The 22069-nt window shown below is 31.5% G+C and overlaps 2 protein-coding genes across 9 annotated transcripts; one reads left to right on the plus strand and one right to left on the minus strand.

The window, feature by feature from the left end:
• Nucleotides 1–24: 24 nt before the first annotated feature.
• LOC122518279 (liprin-beta-2) lies at nt 25–13264 on the plus strand. Of its 7 annotated transcripts, XR_006304033.1 has the most exons (14): nt 2712–4015; nt 4326–4537; nt 4638–4771; nt 4855–5212; nt 5324–5485; nt 5579–5710; nt 5783–5957; nt 6196–6491; nt 6572–6748; nt 6861–7232; nt 7310–7406; nt 7858–7942; nt 12498–12613; nt 12722–13264. XR_006304033.1 is itself a non-coding variant. In XM_043637130.1 (13 exons), exons 1-12 carry the CDS (start codon nt 3931–3933, stop codon nt 7899–7901), a joined length of 2244 nt encoding a protein of 747 aa, XP_043493065.1. In that variant the 5' UTR covers nt 2712–3930; the 3' UTR covers nt 7902–7942; nt 8626–8774. The 7 variants fall into 7 exon arrangements, 6 of the variants coding, with proteins under 6 accessions (XP_043493067.1, XP_043493068.1, XP_043493066.1 ...); XM_043637130.1 differs by lacking the exons at nt 12498–12613; nt 12722–13264 and adding an exon at nt 8626–8774; XM_043637132.1 differs by lacking the exons at nt 2712–4015; nt 4326–4537; nt 4638–4771; ... (1 more) ...; nt 12498–12613; nt 12722–13264 and adding exons at nt 25–300; nt 491–694; nt 2255–2393; nt 2545–2702 and having other exon boundaries at nt 7310–7510; nt 7858–8243.
• Nucleotides 8741–18957, minus strand: LOC122518278. 2 transcript variants are annotated; one of them, XM_043637127.1, is made up of 16 exons: nt 18748–18957; nt 15433–15676; nt 14084–14221; nt 13574–13913; nt 13408–13452; nt 13003–13128; nt 12741–12893; nt 12471–12599; nt 11544–11725; nt 11356–11464; nt 11047–11268; nt 10748–10965; nt 10441–10654; nt 9181–9364; nt 8955–9057; nt 8741–8866 (listed from the first exon to the last, which is right to left on the minus strand). In XM_043637127.1, the coding sequence occupies exons 2-16, from the start codon at nt 15655–15657 to the stop codon at nt 8759–8761; spliced, it is 2496 nt and encodes an 831-aa protein (XP_043493062.1). In that variant the 5' UTR covers nt 15658–15676; nt 18748–18957; the 3' UTR covers nt 8741–8758. The 2 variants fall into 2 exon arrangements, with proteins under 2 accessions (XP_043493062.1, XP_043493061.1); XM_043637126.1 differs by having other exon boundaries at nt 15433–15722.
• Nucleotides 18958–22069: the final 3112 nt, after the last annotated feature.

Raw genomic sequence — 22069 nt, forward strand, 5'->3', positions numbered from 1 at the left:
AAAGGTTGGTAACGCGTATAATCAATTTTGACTTCAAGTCGTCGTTGTCGTCGTTCTGTCGTGTCGTTGAACGTCACGCGCAATCTCAGCTTTTTCGTTTATTAACTCGATTAATTATTTGTATAAGTTTAATTTGGATTTGGTAATAACAAAAGAAGGAAGGAAGAAAGGATAATTTCAAGTAAGCGCGTGACATTTCGCGGTATGATCGAAATCGAGCGGATCGAGAGTATGAGATTCGAATCGAATGACGCTAAATCGATCCACCGTGTTAAAGAAAGTGGCGAAGATCCCAAATCGGTACGTGCTTTTTTATTATTTAAAAAAAAAAGATATTCTCCAATAATTTCATTAAGTGTCAGGATTATAAACTATGAAAATATAACATTAATTATTTTTTTTTTTATTAAATTTGACTTGTTTAATAGTGTGCATATATATAGTATATTTATCGCGCGTTCTAAACTTGCAATGTTCAATTTTATTTCAGGAACACCATAGTCGATAACAACGACAGTTCATCTTAATAAAGATAAAACGCTCTTTTATATGGACCTACGATTGATGATAGAAAAGACAAGAAATACATTTATTTCTTTATAATCGGATACATAAATGCTTCGTTCAAGAAGCATACAATAAAAAGGATCATAAGGTTCCATTCTCATTAAGGACATCGAATTTTCATGAAAAGGTAACTTTACTTAATCGATATTCAAAGATCGAAATAAGTAATCGATTATCGTATAATCGAGAATAAAAACAATAGGTATCATTTATTTTAGAGCGACGCGTAGCGTCAATATGAGAAAACACAAAACACGTTTCTCCCATATGCGTTTAATAATCGTCATTCGAATAATAAATCTACATAATTCGCTAGACATTTTTGCAAACAAAATCATCAAATCAACTGAATAAATAAAGATAAAATTCACGCTTGTATTTTAATACTGTTATTAATTTTTTTCTTTTTTCTTTTCTTTTTTACATACGATCGAAAATATAACGTTCTTTCTTTATTTTTAAGATGATCTCCATCGAATATTATTTCTAATTATAACTGGATTATTTACTTTTACGTAATGATAATACGATCAAAGGTTATAAAAAAATAAGATATGCTTTCGGGTGAGATATATATATATATATATGTATATACATAACCGAGTTTATTAGAATGATCTTACGTTAGAATGAAAAATGAGTTTAGTTATAGAGTGGGAGAGGGACAGAGATAGAACAAGATAGAAAGAGAAAGAAAGACAGAGACAATGTGAAGGCAGAATACGTTATGGTGGCGTAGCCATTGGGCGTTGCTCTTTAGTACCTGTTGACCGTTTGCACAATATTCGCTTATTTACGTTTATATATATTTTTTAAAATTTAATTAACTGACAGTAACAGATACGTTTAATCGTCGATCCAAATGAAAATCATGAAACGACACGGTAAGATTAATCTATCATTTTCGATTCTACAGATAAGATTGATAATGATCATTTGTTATTGTTTTTTTAAAGAAATCTTATTTATTGTTAGATTAGATTTATTTAATGTTTGTATGCATGTTAGGTTAAATGTAAACTGTGTCAGATTTAATTACATTTTATTTTTTGATATAAGATAATAGAAATTTGATAGATTGAAATGATGATATTGTTGGTAATGTTGATAAATTACAAGTGAAAGTAGTTTCACTTTGTTAACCGATGATACTTTCGAGGATAAAGAAAATGAATTTTGTCTTTGTTTTTTTTTCTTATCTTGTTCTTTTTCTTTGGTCTTACTCGGTAAATATTAGGAATTCGCATCATTGAAATAAAATCCTATGACTCATTCCTTTGACAGTCGCGTGCAATGTGTCATTAGAAATTGATCTGTTTTTAATGTTCTTATCACATTGTTGGCCGGTCAAGAGTTTATTCTTGTTTGCATAATGCATGCATATGCAAGTAAATTATGTCATTATGAAACAATCAAATCTTTTATTAAGTCGTTATTGTAATATTGTTTGTTGTATTTAATTAAGTGTTTGATTTATTTTTATATTAACCGATTTTAAATATTTCAAATAAGGATTTATATTTTTTAATTATTAAATTATCAGGTATGAAATATATAATATTATTTTTTTTTTATTTAACAACCGATCAACAATGTGTTATCAAAAAAGAAATAAATAACAAAACTGTAAAATTATCATTTGTTTGTTAAGATGTTATCATTTACATTAATATTATTTTTCTTTCAGTGATAAGTAATGGGAAAAAGTGAGGAGAGAAACGACACTACGGTGCAGGTGAACGAGTCGAATTTCTTATCAAAAAATTCGAGTGAGGCAAGTAAAATGTTGGAAGCTGCACTATTACAAATGGATGGAATAATATCTGGTAATAATCTTTGAAAATTATACATAAGATTTTATATATTTGTTTTCTTAATAATTTCACAAAAATAACAAGATAACATAGAGTTGATTGACGAATTTCTAATTTTACAAATTAACTTTATTTATTTGTGATTCTATTTGTTGGATTGTAGGAGCGTGTGCAGAAGGCGTCGTTGAAGGGAACACAGAATGGAAGGATTCCGTGAAAGAAGCAACAAGAAATCTCGTAGCAGCGATAAAAAGTGCACCTACACCACCTCCCCCGCCGGATGCAAGCACCATTGAAATTTTCATGCAGTGGATGCAACCGGTAAGAAGTCATCGTTATCATCTCTATGTTACTTTCAGCAGCAGCAGCAGCAGTAGTAGTAACAGCAATAATAACATTAGTAGTAGCTGACACGTGCTGACGTGATTGCAAATTCAAAAGGAAAAGTTCAGTACCTTAAACAATAGAAGGGAAAACGATACATGTCTCTTCTTATATATCTCTTTTTTTCTTGTTCCTTTTTTACGTTATCGTTGTTATTATTAATGGCCCATTTCCGGATATACTTATCTTTCGCAATCAGCGCAGATGTCAATGAAACACGTGGTGCGCATATCCGGACTGATTTCCGGCACGCGCACGTCTTTCTTCGCACGTGTTACATGTGCTGTATTTATCCCAGTTAAATGCTTCTCACGTATGTTAGTCTACATCCGGACGTTCTTAGTAGAGAAGACATGCTACTAACGATCTATGATGATACGTGTTTTGTTTATTTCGTAAAACAAGAACGACACAAAGAGAAATTTTCTTACATTGTAATTTATATATTTTTATGAAAGGCTGTCATTCTCGTTCATCCTTTCGTCGATTGATTTTATACCATGAGAAATATGTATATTTCAGGTGCATCTATTCAAAAAACACAAAGGTGTTTATTTCATAAAGTATAGCTCTCTTAATCGAACCTTCATACAGATATCGTTGATTGATAATGTGTACATGTGTTATCCCTCAACGTTGTTCACCACTTATGTATATACGTATCTTCATCCTTGATCTCTCATCATTATTGAGAAGAAGGGGCAGCGATCCCGACTAATAAAGAGGGAGAATACACTTGCTCTATTTATAAGTTACAATCTCTCTTTCTTTCTCTTTCTCTTCTACGTCTCTTCTTTTTCTTCTTCGTCTTCTTCCTCCTCACCACGATGAATTTTGTGATGTTAAATTTAGTTTCGATAGAGACGAAGCTGAGCTTAGCATATGAGACTGAGTTTCATCTATATTCAACGTGCTGAATAATTTTGAAATTTTAAACCGATATAAAATACTTTCGTAGAAGTTGTAGACTAGTATTATTCGTTATTTTACTCTCTTTTTCATACTAAATAGTTTCTAAATACTTGAAGAGATTTTTTCAATATTATTTTCTCGTGTTTTACGTGGCATACATTTATGCATGATCCAACTCAAGAGTTTAGATTATATGTTTCAATAATGTGGTGCAATAATGATATTTTAGAAGAAGATGTTTTTTTTATAAAGAATGGATAATACGTGGAACTATTATTCTAAAGAATACAAGAATTTAATTGCTACCATGGAAGAAGATAATAAACTACATAGGAAAGGTCTTTAATTAATATATTTTCATAATTATTTCTTTTTATATGGTTGAATTAAATAATGACGAGTAGTATCATTACAAAATCAATTTCTAAATGTTAATTACTATTAACATTTTTAATTAAATTCTTATAAGCAAAACTATTCGAAGCATTCTTTTTCTGTTAGAATGAAATAAAAATAGAATCTTTATCAGTTAAGTAGAAACACTTGGTGCTAAATATAGATTAACTGATTTTACAAGAGAAATTTGAAGAGAAAACCATTCAGTCTTATCTTAGTAATAGTAAAAAAAGTCCTTCGAATTTAATTTAGATTCACAGTCGGATTCGTCAGATGCTGCTTCAACTATAAAACACTGGGATAGTCAATGGACACCTTCAGAAGGATATGATTCTTCTGAAACGTCTAATTCAGGCTGTGGTGAGGATTATGCTGAAGATTACCAACACAGAATAGCAATTGATCCGTCTAGATTTGTTGAAGATTGTCATAGTGGTTGTAGGTCTCAAACTTGTCTTTGTCAGGTATTTGGAAGAATATATTTTATGAAATCGTTGTTCGTATCTGATATCAAAAACATTTTATTTTCACAAATTAATGCATACTTGTAATATCACACTTCAGGGTTGTCTATTCGAATACAATAGGATGATAAATCTTCAAGGCAGTGTGTCCAATATTTGTGGAACACCAATAACTAAAACTAATCCAAATCATTTATCAACGCTTCCATCTTTGTATAGTACACCATGCTCAAGGTTTATGCGCTTGTTAATTTTTTGACATATATAAAATAGGACATGCAAAATTAATTTCAAAATGATCTATTTATGTAAATTAGTATCCAGAGCGAGCTGCCACGTCATTATAACAAGGATCATCTTCCTTTAAGTTGCAACTGTCACACAATGTATCCTTGTCATATGCAACAAATTGCATTGCCTTTGAAGGAATGTCATTTACATTCCAGTGACAAAACAAATAGCACTACTTCTCTTTCTGGAAATTCAGTAGGTCGTTGTGCTGGTTCGTTGGATAGAAGAAGAAGAAGATTTAAAAGTAAAACTGATCATAATCAGAGAACTAAATCGCATAGTGATTTAATATGCTGTGCTAAAGATAGACCACATTACTGTTCTTTACAGCAATTTCAATGTGGCAATAACTCACACATGTATAGCTACTATAGTAAAACTGAGGTATATGAAATGTGCAACAAAAATTAATAATTAATAACGAATTTGTTTTATTCAAAAATGAAGATCATCAAATTATTTCTAAAGCCTTAAAGTGTTTGTTTTCTTTTATAGGAACGTCTTCAAAAATTAGAAAGCGAACGTGGTGCACTTCACATGGAGGTATCAGTTCTATCTGAGCAAGTCGATGCACAATCTAGCAAAATTCAAGAATTAGAAAATATGCTTAAAGAAAAAAAGCATTCTCTCAGACAAATGGAAGAAGCTTTACAAAAGGTTTTACATATGATTATATCTTATTAAATTTTAATTTACATAAATTTTAGTAATGCAACTTTAATTTTAATTTAATTTTTTATTATTTTAAAGGAAGTGTTATCAAGAAGTGCATTAGAGACACAAAAACTCGAGCTTCTTAGTTCTCTTTCCGAACTGAAACTCAGGCAGGCTAGTTTAGAACACGAAAATTTAGCATTAAGAAATACAAGTTCATTATCCAATGTAAGTAATATAATTAAATATTATTCATATATTTGTCTTAAGAGTATAAATCTACAGTTACTGTTTCTATAGGGGGAGAGATTCAGTAGACATGCCGGTCAATATAGCAGTCTTCCAAGGCCACCAACATCTTCGAAGAAAGGAGTCGCGTTTGGTAAGGTTTCCAATTTAATCTCCGGAGAGCACACAACAGTACCATTGGCTGTTAGAGGAATTTCTGCGAGATGTCTATCAGCTCCTATTCTAGGTTCTTAAATGAATCTTTACTTAAGCATGCTTATGTCATGTTTGCTTGTTTCTGATAACACAATTCGTTTAATAACCATTTGTTGACAAAGGAGAAGCCAATTTTAAAATATAAGTCAATAGTAATATATTTAAATGTGTAAATAATAATGCCATAACCAGAGAGGATGGTACTTTAAAATATAATATTAAAAACAAATAAATATATATTTCTTTTATTTTGTTTAATTTTTCTTCAGCGGAAGAAGAGAAAACAGTAATTGGGGAGTCAAGTTTTCAACCAGAATCAGCACCACCAAAGCCCCTTGCAGAATTGTCTATAGAAGAAGTTGGTGATTGGTTATCCCGTATTGGTCTGGAATGTTATGCTGCAGAATTAAGACGATGGGGAGCTACCGGTGTAAAATTAGTTGATGCAACACCAAATCAAATTGAAAAGGAACTTGATATCAAAAATGTATTACACAGAAAGAAATTATTATATGCAATTGAATCGGAGAGATCTAATGCAGAGGGTTTTCTTGGTTCGGAGAAGGTTGTGTAAATAATGTTTTTATTAATATACATCAATTTACTTGATGTATTTTTGATAACCATTTTTGATTTTCATTGTAGATGGACAGTGCTGCGGTATTACGATGGTTAGATGATATTGGATTACCCCAACATAAAGAAGCTTTTCATAATGCCAAAGTTGATGGTAGAGTATTACATAGATTAACAACAGAAGACTTATTGAATCTCGGTGTGACAGCTCAGCTACATGCAGCTAGTTTACGACGAGGAATTCAGGTAATATTAAGTTTATATATATATAACAAAAGTGATAATAAATCAATTAAAATTGTTTTTTTGTGCAATATTATTGTGTAAATATAATTAACATAATTAATTTTAATTATAGATTTTGAGGGAATTGAATTTTGAATTTGATAATTTGGAGAGAAGATCAGTAAGTGGAAACGGTGCAGATGGAAGTAACGTTACGCTATGGACTAATCACAGAGTGATGGAATGGTTAAGAGTGGTTGACCTTGCAGAATATGCACCCAATATGAGAGGCTCAGGAGTGCATGGTGGACTAATGATCCATGAAGGTCGTTTCACCTCAGAGTTGTTAGCAACCATATTAAGCATTCCACCTTCAAAAACTCTATTAAGAAGGCATTTGACAACTCACTTTAATCAAATTCTTGGTAGAGAAGTCGTGCAACATAAAAGAGAGATGGAAAGTACACTTGGATTCGTACCTTTAACTCTTACGGCTAGATTGAAGGTTGGTATATCGATGATAGTATTAAAAAACAAATTATATTACATAGGAATAATATATTTATTATTTTTGTATTACAGGCACCAAAGAAGTCTCAGTTCACGTTGAAACGTAAAAAGAGTAAAAACGAAGTGGATTATGGAAATCTGGTTTGCCCTTTGGAAGCATCACCACCAGGTACACCATCAACATCTTCGTCAACACCGGGCAGTCCTAATTTGAACTCACCCTCACTCTAACCATATTCACAGATTCATTCAAGCAGTCATCTTAACTAACTCGTAAGTCTAACTCGACTAATATTTCAATTTCGCATTGCTTGTTACGATTAAATTTATAAAGGTGCAGGTATTATGTTTTTCCTTCTTATTTATAGAAACGAACAAGTTGTATAATTAATTATTAGAGTAGTTATCAAATTCCTTATTTCTTTCAAAGTAATCTATTACTATCCTTTTCTGTTCTTTTTTACTATTTACTAAATATTTTATATTTCGCGCGCTTGTATTTTATTTTTATTATATTTACCCTTTTAGGTTTGCTTATTAATTTCTGCATATAATTCATCTCATCATCTATATCATTAATTAAAAAACATTTCTTCATTTCTAACATTGATTATTTTCAGATCTAGAGGATACTGGGCAAAAGAAAGTAATTGGTTGTATATGAGGAACATACACAAAATTTATTTTGTACAATGAATTTTTTAGGTAATTCATTTTATACCAAAAAATATTTGCTTTTATTAGATTTGACTGACAGACAATTTATTAGTAAAGAGAATGGTGATATAAAAAAATATAAATCACGGATAAACAAACGGGGACCATTTTTTTACGAAACGAACGTGTATTAACAATTTTTCTAATCGAAATAACAGGACAGTATAGGTGCCTTGCTATGTATAACGTGTTTAGATTATGTCATGTATTTTCAATACAGATTTGTAATAACCCTATCAAAATAATAATAATTGTTCAATATAATAAATGATTGACGCGCTCTGCAAAATTTATATTTTCATATATAGCAAAATAATTTTCGTGTATATTATAAGTAGTTCGACTAATAATTTGTTATTAGAAAAATAATTATAATGATACAATATAATTAATTTAATTGTTAGTATACATTTTTTCGATACTTTTGGATTAAATAATATGTATCGAAAAAATATTTTACTAAAAAAAAGAAACAACGAAACATAATTAATCAAAACGCTTTGCCGCTATTTGTAATCTTTAAAATGACATATTTATTTTGTCTTCTTTGGTTTTTCTTTTTTCTTTTTTTTTTAATGTTTACATATAATACGTGATAAAAGTAAATACACAAATAATATAAAAAATGTTTCGAGTATAATTACTCATTTTAGTTTCTATGTTTTCCACAGGAGATTATTTTACACTTGGAGATCATGGTAGAGAGGGTAAAATATTAAATACGGTTTATATAGATATTGGTAAATTAGTAAGGTGATATCGATCGAAGGTGAACTATCACAGATGTTATATTAAATCAATTTATTAGGCGTTTTCCGTATCTTTGAGCTCCTCTCTTAATGTAACATTAATGAGACCTTGATATTTTACAGGATAAGCTAATAGATTTCCTTTATTCCATGTATACAGCTCCTGCAAATAATTTTTTTATTTCTCTAGACAAACAATTATAAAAAATCGAAATATATCATTTATATTCATTTATTTAAATATTACAAACCTTCGTTTTGTGATTATAGCTGACAGCTGTAGTTTTATGATATGGATTTGAGAATGACAAATGTACATCCACTGTTGAATTTTTGTACAAATCTAAAGCTAATCTAAAAAAATAATTATTTATTTAGTAGACCGTCACAAAATATCTGGTTTATGTTTTTTTTTTTTACATGAATAAGCGTGTTTTATTTATTCTATATATATATGTATTTATTCGAAATGCTTACCGAATTTTCATAGTTTCATCGGTTACGCTATGAACTGCGTATAAAATTCCTCCAGCAATAAACATCTCTCCAAATTTATGGTGATCAATACTGATGTTCCACGCATATTGAAGACTGAGATCAGTAGCGCCCACTTTCATCACGATCGTATTATTTGATGGTAATCCATAAATTACCCATAAACCTATAAAAATACAATTTATAAATAATTTTTATAATATATATTGAATATTACAATTACTAGTATAATACCGTATTATAATATAGTATTATACAAAACTATATATTTTACAAATTTTACAATTTAACAATAATAATAATAATAATAAAAGAATAAAAAGAATATATATTTTATAATAATAAATTTTAACACATTATACTTATACATATAAAGATATAATTTTTATATAGAACATAAATATAGTTCAATATATATATATATACAACTCTTAATATATAACTTCTATTATATTTTTCTAATAAGAAATATATTTAAAATAATATAAAAATAAATCAACGTATTTATATAAACGTGAATCGTATATATAAAAAATGAAAGTTAAAAAAAGATTTCTTTTAAAAATATCCGATAATGGTACATGATTAAATGCCAATAGAGATCAAAGGATGAAAGTATAACGTATATGTATAATAGAAAACTCGTTGATATTTATGGTGTACGCATATTACTACTTGCTTTCATACACGTCGTGTGTTTCATAACGCGTTATTAGCTGATCTCTATCGGCTTTAGAATATGTGCCGTCTGACCACACAATCCCGTCCTTTATGTACGTATAGACCGCAAGTGCATGCAATGCATACCACCTTCGAGGCATAGCAAATCGTGGGCTACCAGACAGACATACAGCAGACAGACAGACATACATACAAACAGATAGACAGACATACAAACAGACAGACATACGGTTTTTATCAAGTACACATGTAGATATTTGAAAACCCATAAGAATCCTTAAGAAAATCTATATACACATATTTAACATTAGATTTACGGACTGAGATCCAATTTGAAAGAGAGAGATTCATTTATATATCAAATTTAAATATTATTTTTAAAAAAATATATATTGATTTTTATAATGCCTTTTTTAATGAAATATACGTAAATATTAATTCCTTCTCTTTACTAATTTTTTCATTCAAACAATGTTTGTAAGTTATAAAAAAAAAATAGTGGAACATCTGTAAATCTAATGTTAACGAATAAATTGTTACAGCCTATTTAAATCAGCATACCATTTTCGTCAACGTTGAAGTCCACGTAATTAAAATTATGATTAGGCGTGTAAAGATAATTATTAGTGTTAACGTATAAACCGGGTAATTGTAATTCGCATTTAGAGAAAAATATATCGCATCCTTGACCGTGGTAAAGATCGAATCGAAAGATCGACGATCGATTTTTAGGATTGTAAAAGAATGATCCATTGTATACTATATGTCCGTTTCCCTATAATACGAGAGAATATATAATATATTTATGTTTGATTAATTAATAATTCAATATAGAAATGATAATTATTATTATCATCGATGTACCAACCTGAAATGGATATGGTAATTCGATTTTTTGCGGTGTCTTTGATTTAAAATGTTCTTTAGATTTATATTCCAATATATAAGACGTTTCATTTTTTCTCGTCACCCAATATTTATCGGAAATACCATCGGATCTTGGGGATGGATCGTGCATCCAACTACCATAATGATCGTCCATGGTTCCCTTTAATACTGGTTTACCTACTGCTTCTATTACACCATCTACATACGTATATTACGGATATTACATGTATACAAGTAATTTATTGGATCAGATAAATATGACGATGAAAAACTACTTACCTACTAATCTTGACGGTAATCCTGTGAAATTGACGTTACGTAATGGTTGAACATTTACGTACCCATCGATATCGGTGTATAGACATTTCATGGGATGACATGTAGGACAGGTTTCTTGGTGCGGGCATAATTCTTCCAAGTCGATATTTTGTGGCATTGGTTCACCATAAACAACATGTTGTTGCTTACCAAATCTAAATCTATCCATGTGTTTTATATCGTCTAAATAATATGAACAATACAATTCGTTATATATATATATATAAGGAAATAAATTAAAAATAATATTATAGTAGATATCGGACAAACCATCGATTATTAGAGAACCTTTCGTAACATCTATATCATTTTTCACGACACAATGATAGGTACCATGATCGTTCGACATAACTCGAAGTATCTTCAAACGCATTTTAAACTGTAAATCAATAGAAAATCCGATGACTTTTAGATATATATTTTTATATATACATATCGATTTTATTTATTATAACTACCTTGAAATCTCTTCTATCATAAATTTCCATACGATATTTATCGGACATTTTCAAACGACGACCATCCCCACGTTCCCAATGTACCGTTGGTTCTGGAAACGCTTCAACTTCGCATTCTAAAATAGCTGTACTTTGACTTCGTACGGGTATCATTTGATTTCGTATACGGATAAAGGGTGGAACTATAAATATATAGTAAAATTTTCTTTCTTTTTTTTTTTTTTAAACAAATAAAGTAGAAAATAAATAATATCTATAGGATTATAGAATTTTGTTGAAGTCATATGTCCTGACTCTATTATTTACTTTGTTCACTTGCCTGACGACTCGATGAATTCTTTACTACTTAAAAACATTGACCGTAACTTAAACCTAACAAAATCCCTCTTAAATATAGTTAATGTAATCGATAAAAATCAAATAACTGTTTGTTAGACAGATTAGGCGAACGATGATCCTATTACATATTCTGAGATGAGAGTGAAGACAAATAGAATCGATAGGATAGTGTATACAGATTATAATAACATATTTGAATTCAGAACACGTGCACGTTTATGGGAAATGTGTTCGTTATATGCAGGATATGTAAGCAGGGTGTATACATATGCATGAAATCGATAACATAGACTTGTGTGTGTGCGAGTGTATACATAAATATGAAATATTAAATTCATTAATTTAGCTTTCAAGAGAGAGAATATATATAAAATCATTTAGATTTATATATTATTTTATATAAATTTTCTAAATATATCATTAATCCCAGAGTATAAATAACAGATATTTTTAAATCCATTTAACGTATCCAAATTAAAACAATACTTTCGAGATTATTAATAATAAATGCGTCATATTTTTTGTTGTTTCTTTTTTTAACGAAAATAAATATCAATGTAATTATTAAAATTTAATAAATATACTTACATCTAATTTGAAGTTTAAACTTTTTAGATGCTCGAGGTGGTATTCCATTGTCTGCAATGCACGTATATTCACCCATGTGTTCCCTATTCACTACGCTTATATTAAACGTGCTGCCAATTACGGAAGTTACTGTATAACACGAGGTATGCTATTATTTCATTGCTACAAATAACTTATTTTATTTAGGCTACGAAGTACATAGAGTAGAAGTATATATATATATATATTTTTATGTATATATATATATACAGTGGTACTTGATGTTCTTACCATGCCAAGATCCTAGAGGTATTACGGTACCATCTGTCTTAGACCATTGAACAACAGGTGGTGGTCTTCCACTCGTTGCACATCTCAATCTTACATTGCTCCCTTCTCTTAATGTAATCACTTCAGTTCCATTACGTGATACGGAATTATTTTCTTTGATAAAGTTTTACGTGCAAATAAGAAGATAATATGTATCGGTAAGATTCGTAAAATTATAAAAATCTTTTCATTATATTGTAAATGAATACTTAAGATATTTTACCTAAGATAGATGGTGGTATTAATAAATCGTTAACATTGTAATCATTCATATGAACTTTCCAAGCAGATATTCCAGGCTTCCCATCTTCTCCAGGTATTCCTGGCCTACCTGGTGGACCGATGTCTCCTACAATGTGTAAAAGACACGTTATGTTCCTTTTTTTTTCTTGTTTTTATCTAATACACGTTTAACTTCATTATTTCGAATTAATTGAGTATACTTCAACTGGATAAGAAGAGATGATATTAAATGAGATCTCTTTTTTTTTTTTCTTTTTTTAAAGATACATTCATCAAGAAAAGATCCACTTGAAGGAATTAATAGTAATATTGAAGAGATTATAATCGTGCTTAAACGAATTTTGAAGATACTCTTATACAATGACCTATTCAACGCGTAACTTACCGCGCGGTCCCGGTGGCCCTTGAGGACCTGGTTGACCTGGTCTACCTAAAAAAGGGTTCAGAAAATGAAACGAGATGGTGGTAATAATAGGAAAGAATATTTTTTAAATAGCAAGAACACTTTGGCGAAAAGTGAAAGATTCGTTTCGAGTTTGGTTTAATCGTACCATCCGTTCCATTTCTTCCAGGATATCCTGGTATACCATCCTTTCCTGGTTTACCATTCAATCCAGGCAATCCATCGAGACCACTACGTCCAGGTATACCATCCAAACCTGGTTCACCTGGTATACCATCTCTTCCATCTATACCGGGTGGTCCTATTTCACCTTTTGGTCCTCTGATACCAGGAAGTCCTGCTAATCCTGGAGGTCCTTCGGGTCCAGGTGTACCCGATACACCGGGTAAACCAGGTAAACCAGGTGGGCCAGGGTTTCCTGGTGAGCCAGGAAGACCGGGTGGACAATACTTTGTCGAGGAACGACAAAAATTTTCTATCGCGTCAAACTGAAATCATATTTGACAAAGATTTGTGTCCTACGATTTGATCTAATTAAAAAGAAAAAAAAAGAAGAAGAAGAAGAAGAAATAAAAAGATAAGAATGATATAAGGTAATACACGTTACGAACAATGCATTTCGTTAGCCAATACATGCCGTTGTTGCAAGCTAACTGACCTGTATACGAGTGTCAGCATTCAACCAAACCCAATCTTGGCCGCCAGGAGCAGTCGGGGAAGATGAAGAGCCTGATAATGCAATCGGTGGCGCGGTTACCTTTTTCGATTCCTTCGCTAGCTCTTTATCCTCTCGAATCTGATACAAGGGAGCAGAATTGCGATTACACCGGTACTTTTATCAGATTAAATCCTTCGTCGAACGAGCCGTCACGAACGAAAGTTTCTTCTTGAACAACGGCTAAAATAATGTGTATATATATATATATATATATATATACTATATATATATATATATATACTTGTATGTGTATATATACCCTATATATATATATTATATACATACATACGTGCTTGTGTGTACGTACATACGTTTGAAAACGGACGTGTGTATGTGTGTAGCTTGGTTTCGATAGAAAATCGAAGTCAGAAATAAGAAAATTGATGTCACTGTATTGGAAAACCTAGTTTGCAGTAAATAAGCATCTCCATTCGTCTTTCGTGATGGGATAAAATGAGAAGGAAAAAAAGTAAAAGGGAAAATGGTTTTTTCTATTTTTCTTTTTTTTTTTTTTCTTATTCCAAAAAGTAACACGAAAATGCAAACTTTTATTTCTTGCTTATCAATACTGATTGTTTTAATTGGGACTAACGATATAAATAAACAGAGTCGATAGGTGTACGCTTATATTTAGCGTATACACACACACACACATAAGCTCGTCGATTAAAACGAAAATTTGAAATCATATTACTGTAAGTAAATATTAATTTACTGCTACTAAATTTTCCAATAGAATTTTGTGTGTATAGAAATAATGAATGCCGAATGTCAGCTTGCCCCTCGAAATCGCGAAGCTCGAACGTCTACATGATTTCATTAAATTCGTGCCTCGTGCAAAAGCGAAAAGCCTTTTATTGTATGGTATTTTCTAAAAAAAAAAAAAAAAGAAAAAAAAAACAGAAAAGAACAGTTGACAAATTCGTCGTTCGAGCATGATGAACATAGCGAGATGCTTTGATTCGTTCGTATAACGTATTTATATATATATATATTTGTTCTCTTTTGATTTCAATTAATTATTTATCGCAAAGCTTTTACGGGAATTACGAAATAATTGTTTTTCTTTTGGTTTAATATGTCAGAGATTAATTTTAATCGATTTAAATAACAACAGGCTTAAATAATTGATTGAGAATATCGTTGAATTTGATCGAATTTTATTTACGTACTGAGAATTCCGTTTTAATTCGGCCACTTTGCGATGACTAGTTTAATTAGGATTCAATCTCTAAGGTTCTATTTGTAATATATTATTATCTATGGGATGGTTGGTGTGACTCACGTACCCTGGATATGTCTGAAACCGCATTGTCTCCCGTAGTTGGTAACGCGCTGCTTCTCCTTCGTCGAATAAACTTTTCATTTTGCTGAGATCCCTCGCACTCACCACTTCGTATTATTCGAAGCTCCCTTTCAACACTTACCACGTACGTGTAAAGGTATACGGAGGTAAAGAATTGTAAGAAAAATTGTGCGAGAATGAGATAAAGTAACATACGTGGTTGTAGCATTCCGCTATTTAACTTTACCCTATTTTTCTCATTCATGATTAATTTTTTTTAAACTTCTTTTATTCCTACGAAAAATGACGTAGTTGATTTTTTTCTTTTCTCTTATCTCGTTTTTTTTTTTTATTTTATTTTTATTTTTATTTTTATTTTTATTTTGGTTTCTTTTTTTTCTTTTTTTTTTTCTTTTCTTTTTTTTTTTTACAGATTAATCTCTCGTCTCGTTTCAACGAATATTTATTAGGCGAAAAACGGAAACGTTTAATGAATCTTATTTCTCAATCGTGATCTTTCTTATCCTTTTTTCTTTTTCTTTCTTTCTTTCTTACTTTCATTCATTCATTCATTCATTCATTCTTTATTTATTTATTTATTTATTTTCCAATTCTTTTTCTGTCTTCACCGTTTCGTTCATTTTAATTTTTAATATTTTCTTCTCAATTATATTTCGAAAGCGCAAATACACGGTATATAAGCAAAATTGAATTTCGTTTATGAATTACACATTATTTTGTATTCTTATCCCTTTCTTTTTTTTCTTTTTTCTTTTTCTCTTTTATAGTATGCTTCCATTAAACCAAACTTTCCCCCCCCCCCTTAATTTGACTAGGCTTCGTTAGGAAAATATTAAGTTCTCTTTCGTCGTAACGCAAAAATCGATAAGTCGCGAACAAGTTTCGATATTTTCAACCTCCCTCTCCCCTCCCTCCCTCCCTCCTTTCTCCCCCTATACATCCTAGACTTCACCTAATATTTATTTTTAATGAGCTATCGTTGCCACCGTCGAAGACGCCCGTTGTCGCTTGTGAAACAAAAAATTTCGAGGAAAGTTATCTTTCGTTTGGTAAGTGAAAACTTTCGCGAATACTCTGCTGCCCCCTCCCCATTTCCACCCCCGTAACCCTCCTCACTCTTAGAAAAGTTTCGATCTAAACGCAAGTGTTATAAAAAAGGAAGAGAAAGAGAATGAGAGAGAGAGAGAGAGAGAGAGATAAAGTGCTTGCAACTTATATCATCTCGCTGTATCATTATCGTACCTTTTTAACTCCATGAAAATTAAGAATTTGGAAAGTTTTATAAATAAAATTTAATAATATGAAAAAAAAAAAGAAAGAAAGAAAAGAAGAAGTCCTATAATAAAACGATAATTTGCGAATATTTCTCTAATATATTTATCATTGGTATTGATTATTTAAATATCGTTAGACGTTAAAAAAAAAAAGAAGAAAAGGGGGAAAAAAAACAAATCCGACCAAATATTCACGCACGAACGCATCAAATATTATCGGTTAATCCTTGACTTTTTTTTATCGTTCTTTAATTTTTTTTCTTTTCTTTCTTTTTTATCATTTCGTTCAATCCGATTTCCTTGGAATTTGAAATTACCATACGATGAAAATTCCATACATAGAGTTACGTGCATTATTAAATCTATAGACTGGGGTATGAAAAACAAAAGAATTTATTCGGAATATAAGGTAATATCAGTCGCGACATAGTAGGTATACTACACGCGTATAGTTTTTTGGTTGGACGAACTCGAATTAATTCTGGCTGGCCGATTTCCAACAATAAAGCAAATCCGAGTGCAAAGGGTCAGAAAAAAGGGTGGGCGGGAGGTTTGAAGCTAGGGGGACACGTTTAACGCGTGGATAATCCTATGAATATTTTCCGCGGTTGATTTTTCCCCGTGCCAGGGATCAAAGGCTTAACGAGTCGTCCCATTCTCTGGAATTCATTCTCTACGAAATAGGAGAATGCGAGAGAGAGAGAGAGAGAGTGAGTGAGTGAGGGGAGGAAACTGATAGATACACGATAAAGAGAAGATGAGAGAGAGAAATAAAATAGAGAAACATGTTTCTTCTATCTAACAGTCGAGAAAGATATTCCCTGCTGAATTTAAATAAGAAAACATGCTAAATATTTCGTATGATTTATGAGAAAGAGAGAGAGAGAGAGAGAAAGGGAGGGAGGGAGGGGGAAGATTTTTGTTTGATTCGAATATCTGAATATATTTCTTCGAATTTCTCTAAAATACAAACCCGTTAAATAATTCTAACGATTTGTGAAACGGAATCTCATCGCGCGAGGTATTATTGTTAATAATTTAACAAACCGAAATAATAATTGAGAGAGTGAAAAAAGAAAAAGAAGTAGAAGAAAGATAAAAATAAAGTAAAATATTTTGTAATCTATAGATGTCCTTCGAATTTTCCAAAGATATCATCATGCAAGCTATTTCTAATGATTTACGATTCTAATTCGCACCGTGATTTCATCTTCCCCCTTTTCTTACCCTCTCTCTCTCTCTCTCTCTCTCTCTCTCTCTCTCTCCTCCCCCTATTCTTTTCTTTTAAGAAGATTACCGGGGACCCCTTGGTATGATTTTTATAACGCGATAAATCTCTTGGTATAATCGCGAATATGTAAATTAGCAGCTACGAATTTGCATAGGGATCTTCGTGCTTACGTTCAACTCTCTCTATCCCTCTCTTTCACTCTCTCTCTCTCTCTCTTTTTTCTTCTTTCTCTTTTTCTCTCTCTTTTTTTCAACGCGATCGCGTTAAAGATATTCGCGAGATTCGATCGAAACCGGTAGATTTGTTGTGCAGTTGAGAAGAATCGCGGTTTTTCACGATTTATTTATATGTATATATATATATATATATACACACACACTCACACACACACACGCATTATATATATATAAAAGGGGGAATAGAGCTTGGTGGATCTGGGTCGATTGATTGATCGTCACGACGACGGAATTGAATTCTCCGTTGTCGTTTATATTCTTCCGTCGACTCTTGCCGTTACTTCTCGTCAACTTGAACTACCCAAGAGAAAATAAAAAAGAAAAAAAGAAAAAAAGAAAAATCAGAGAGGCATACACGATAAAAAGAGAAAAATTCATGGAAGAAAGAAAAACAGGAAATAAGGATAAAGATCACATCACGGAAGTAACATCACTACCACCACCATCACCACCACCACCGTGAGAGGGGGGTTTTCAGGGTGGATAGGATGAGATTAGATTTCAATCGTTTCCGTTTCTCTCAACCAGTTTTTTCTTATTATAAGCGTATTATTTACCTTCGCGTAGAATATACTCGCGCGGGAAATGGAGGAAAATTCAAAAAAACCAATTCCTCCGAAAGAAACCGACCGATCCTCGCTCGAGAGATTCCTATTCCGTTCGTCGATCGTTCCAATTCCACATTTGTGAACGATCTATTATAATTTAATAATATATATCACTTCACTATTATATATACTTTATATATATATCATTATATACGTTAGAAGAAGAAATAATACACGTGTGAACACTCGTAAAAAAAAAAAAGAAAAAGAAAAGAAAACAAGAAAACTAGCAAAAATAATAATAATAGATATATTCTCAATAAGATTAACAAATTTTACCCACGCAATTCGGTTTATTTGTTTTCAATGAAATGTAAAAGAATCGATTGCATTTCTTTCTTTTTTTTTTTATTTTTTTTTTTAATTTTATAGGACGACGAAAGTAGGCAAATAGAAAACAAATAGAGAAAGAAAAAAATAGAAAAAGATGACGAAACGGAATATAACGTGGAAAGAAAGACAGACAGAGAGACAGAGAGATAGATAGATATTTTTATTCGTAAACGAAGAACGCACGAGCGAAACGCGACTGTCCAAGATAATCGTTCTAACGTAAACTGACGTCCGAGCGGGTGGCTTCATTGACTATGGCGCATGCGCGTCACTATTCTTGCATTGTATACATCCGTTTACACGGGCGTGCATGCACGGCTTGGAAATAAAAAAGATAAAGATAGAATGAGAAAGAAAAAGAAAAGGAAAAGAAAAGAGAGAGAAAAGAGATTGGGTAACTTTCTTCCCCCTTCCCCCCGCCCCGCCCCCGCCCCCTCCTCGTATGTGGACGACGCTTGCAAGCCTTGTTTCGTAGGAGCTTTAAAGTGCACTTCGGGTGAAGGGGGGAGGATGATGAGGGAGGGTTTTATGACAGTGGCGGGAGTGCACCAGCAGAAGCAGCAGCAGCAGTAATAGCACGCGCGTTAAGTGCGTATTTCTATCTTGAAGATAAACCATTATTTTAAATCGTTTCTATGTACTCCTAAGAAAGTTACCTACCATTTCGTATATAGTTGATTAGAATTATCAACCCCTCTTGTACATACTCTCGTCTCTCGTTTTTGTTCTTGGTTGTTTGTTTTCGCGCTTATCTTTTTTTTTCTTTTTTTTTTTAATATATTAGGTATATCAAAAAATCAGATTGGATCTATTTTTCTTTTCTTTTTTTTTCTTTTTTATAGGAGTCTGTCATAAAACTTTGGCATGATTCTTGGATGATGTGTATATATGTGTGTTACATATATACACACATGTGTGTATTTTACGTTGTATATAAAGTACAATGCGTAATGATTCTTTCGCGTTCGGTATACGATCTAACCGAGATTGCAAGTTGTTCCTTGTTTTTTTTCTCTCTTTTTTTTTCTTTTCCAATTTTTAGAATCGTCTTTACGATAATCGTAAATATTTTTCTTTTCTTTTTTTTTCTTTTTTTCTTTTTAAGGAAAAAATTTCATTCGTTATCTCATTTTTTGCCCCGTACGAAGAAAAAGAAATTATAGGGAATCAATTCGATAATAAGAATTAAAAACGAATGGAGGGAAAAAGAAAAAAAAAAGGGGCGGGGGGGAAGAGAGAAGAAACGTCAAAAATGTAAATTAAATATGTAAAGATTTGAATCGTAGTCTTTCTTGGCTCGCAAACAGAACGATTTTAATATCGCAAATGTTGAAAGCAAATTCCAAAAGCTATGGGGGCGGATGGGGGGGTGGTGGTGTGGAAAGGAGGTACGGGTTCCGTTACGAATGGTAATCCTTTTAACGGAACCTTTTGAGCCTTATCGAATATTTCACCGAACGTACGTTTCATTTCTTTTCTCTCTTATTTTTTTTTTTTTTTGGCTTACTCGAAACGCGATAAAGTCACCAACGTCGAAGTTCATTGGTATTTTCTATTTTCTTTTCTCCTTTCTTTTCTTTTCTTATCTTTTTTTTTTTTCATACTTTCTACATTCTTCACCCTTTTTCTTCTTAATTATTTTTCTTATTCTCGTTTTCTCATTCCGTCTTCTCGCTTCTTTAAGAGAAACAATCGTTAGGAAAGGAATTCTTTGCTGGGTCGAGGTAAGTTCGAGTTGAATAGGGGGATATCTCGATGGGGAAGGTCGTTAATTTTCGATGAATAAATCCGTTCTATAAGGACGAGCCTTTGAAAGACGCGCAAGCAACTTCTTGGATTGAGGAAGTTTAGAAGGAAGGGGGGGATGAATTTATATTTTAACCTTTCTCTCTCTTTCTTTTTCTTTTTATTTCTTTCTTTTTTAAAAAAATCTTCAAAAGAATTTATATTTTGTATCCAATGATTTGATTGGCTATTTTACCTGATAAATGATAAATCACAACGGTGTTGTTACATAATCTGTAATTTATTATATACATATATTTTTATTTTTTCTTTTATTATTTTATTATCACTCTGTCTTTCTTCCCAGAGTTATTTCTTTTTTTTCTGTCTTCCCTTATTCTAAGCTTCGTTCGATGAATGGAACGTACCCAAGAGTATTGTCATCGAGAAACTGCGAACAGTGGAAACGGAAATGAGAATTCAGGCCGTTCGCGGTCTACTAAAGGTTTACAGAAAACGCTTAGAGACATTAGAAGAGAGATGTACATTACATATATATGTATATACATATATACATATATTTATATATGTATACATAAATATATATATATGTATATTTGAATATGTATATGACGAAGGCCTTGCAAAAGCAACCTATCCTATCTTTTTTTTCTTTCACTCTGCTACCTTTTTATACATTTACATACCTGTATACATATGTAAGTACGTATTAACGTCGATGCATTTTGTTTCTCTTAAACCAGACGCAACTCTACAGTACTGAACTCTTCCTCTCTCTCTCTTCTTTTTTTTTTCCAGTTCGACCTAAGCGTCTTGCTTTAATAAAAATTCCAAGGTAAATGGCAGGTAGATCGATAAAACATCTACCATTCAACATTTCGCATAGAAGACATTTTTACGTCGGACTATCTTCGTTAACTACGTCTCCTACAGCTATTTCAACCATTCTATCTTTATCTTTCTCTCTCTTTTTCTATATCTTGCTTTATGATTTACGGTTTTTTTTTTTTTAGAAAAAAATAAAAAGAAAAAAGAGAGAAATTGAAAAAATAGGTAACAAACAAAACTCTTTAAAGCAACGTCCCATTCACGTTTGGTATATATGTATCAGGTACATTAATGCGTTTGGTTTATTGCTCTCTGAACTGTGGTTCGAGATAACACGAGTAAACTCGTTTCTACAATGTTAACT

Source organism: Polistes fuscatus, unplaced genomic scaffold (assembly GCF_010416935.1).
Source record: "Polistes fuscatus isolate 324 unplaced genomic scaffold, CU_Pfus_HIC Scaffold24, whole genome shotgun sequence".
NCBI lineage: Eukaryota > Metazoa > Arthropoda > Insecta > Hymenoptera > Vespidae > Polistes > Polistes fuscatus.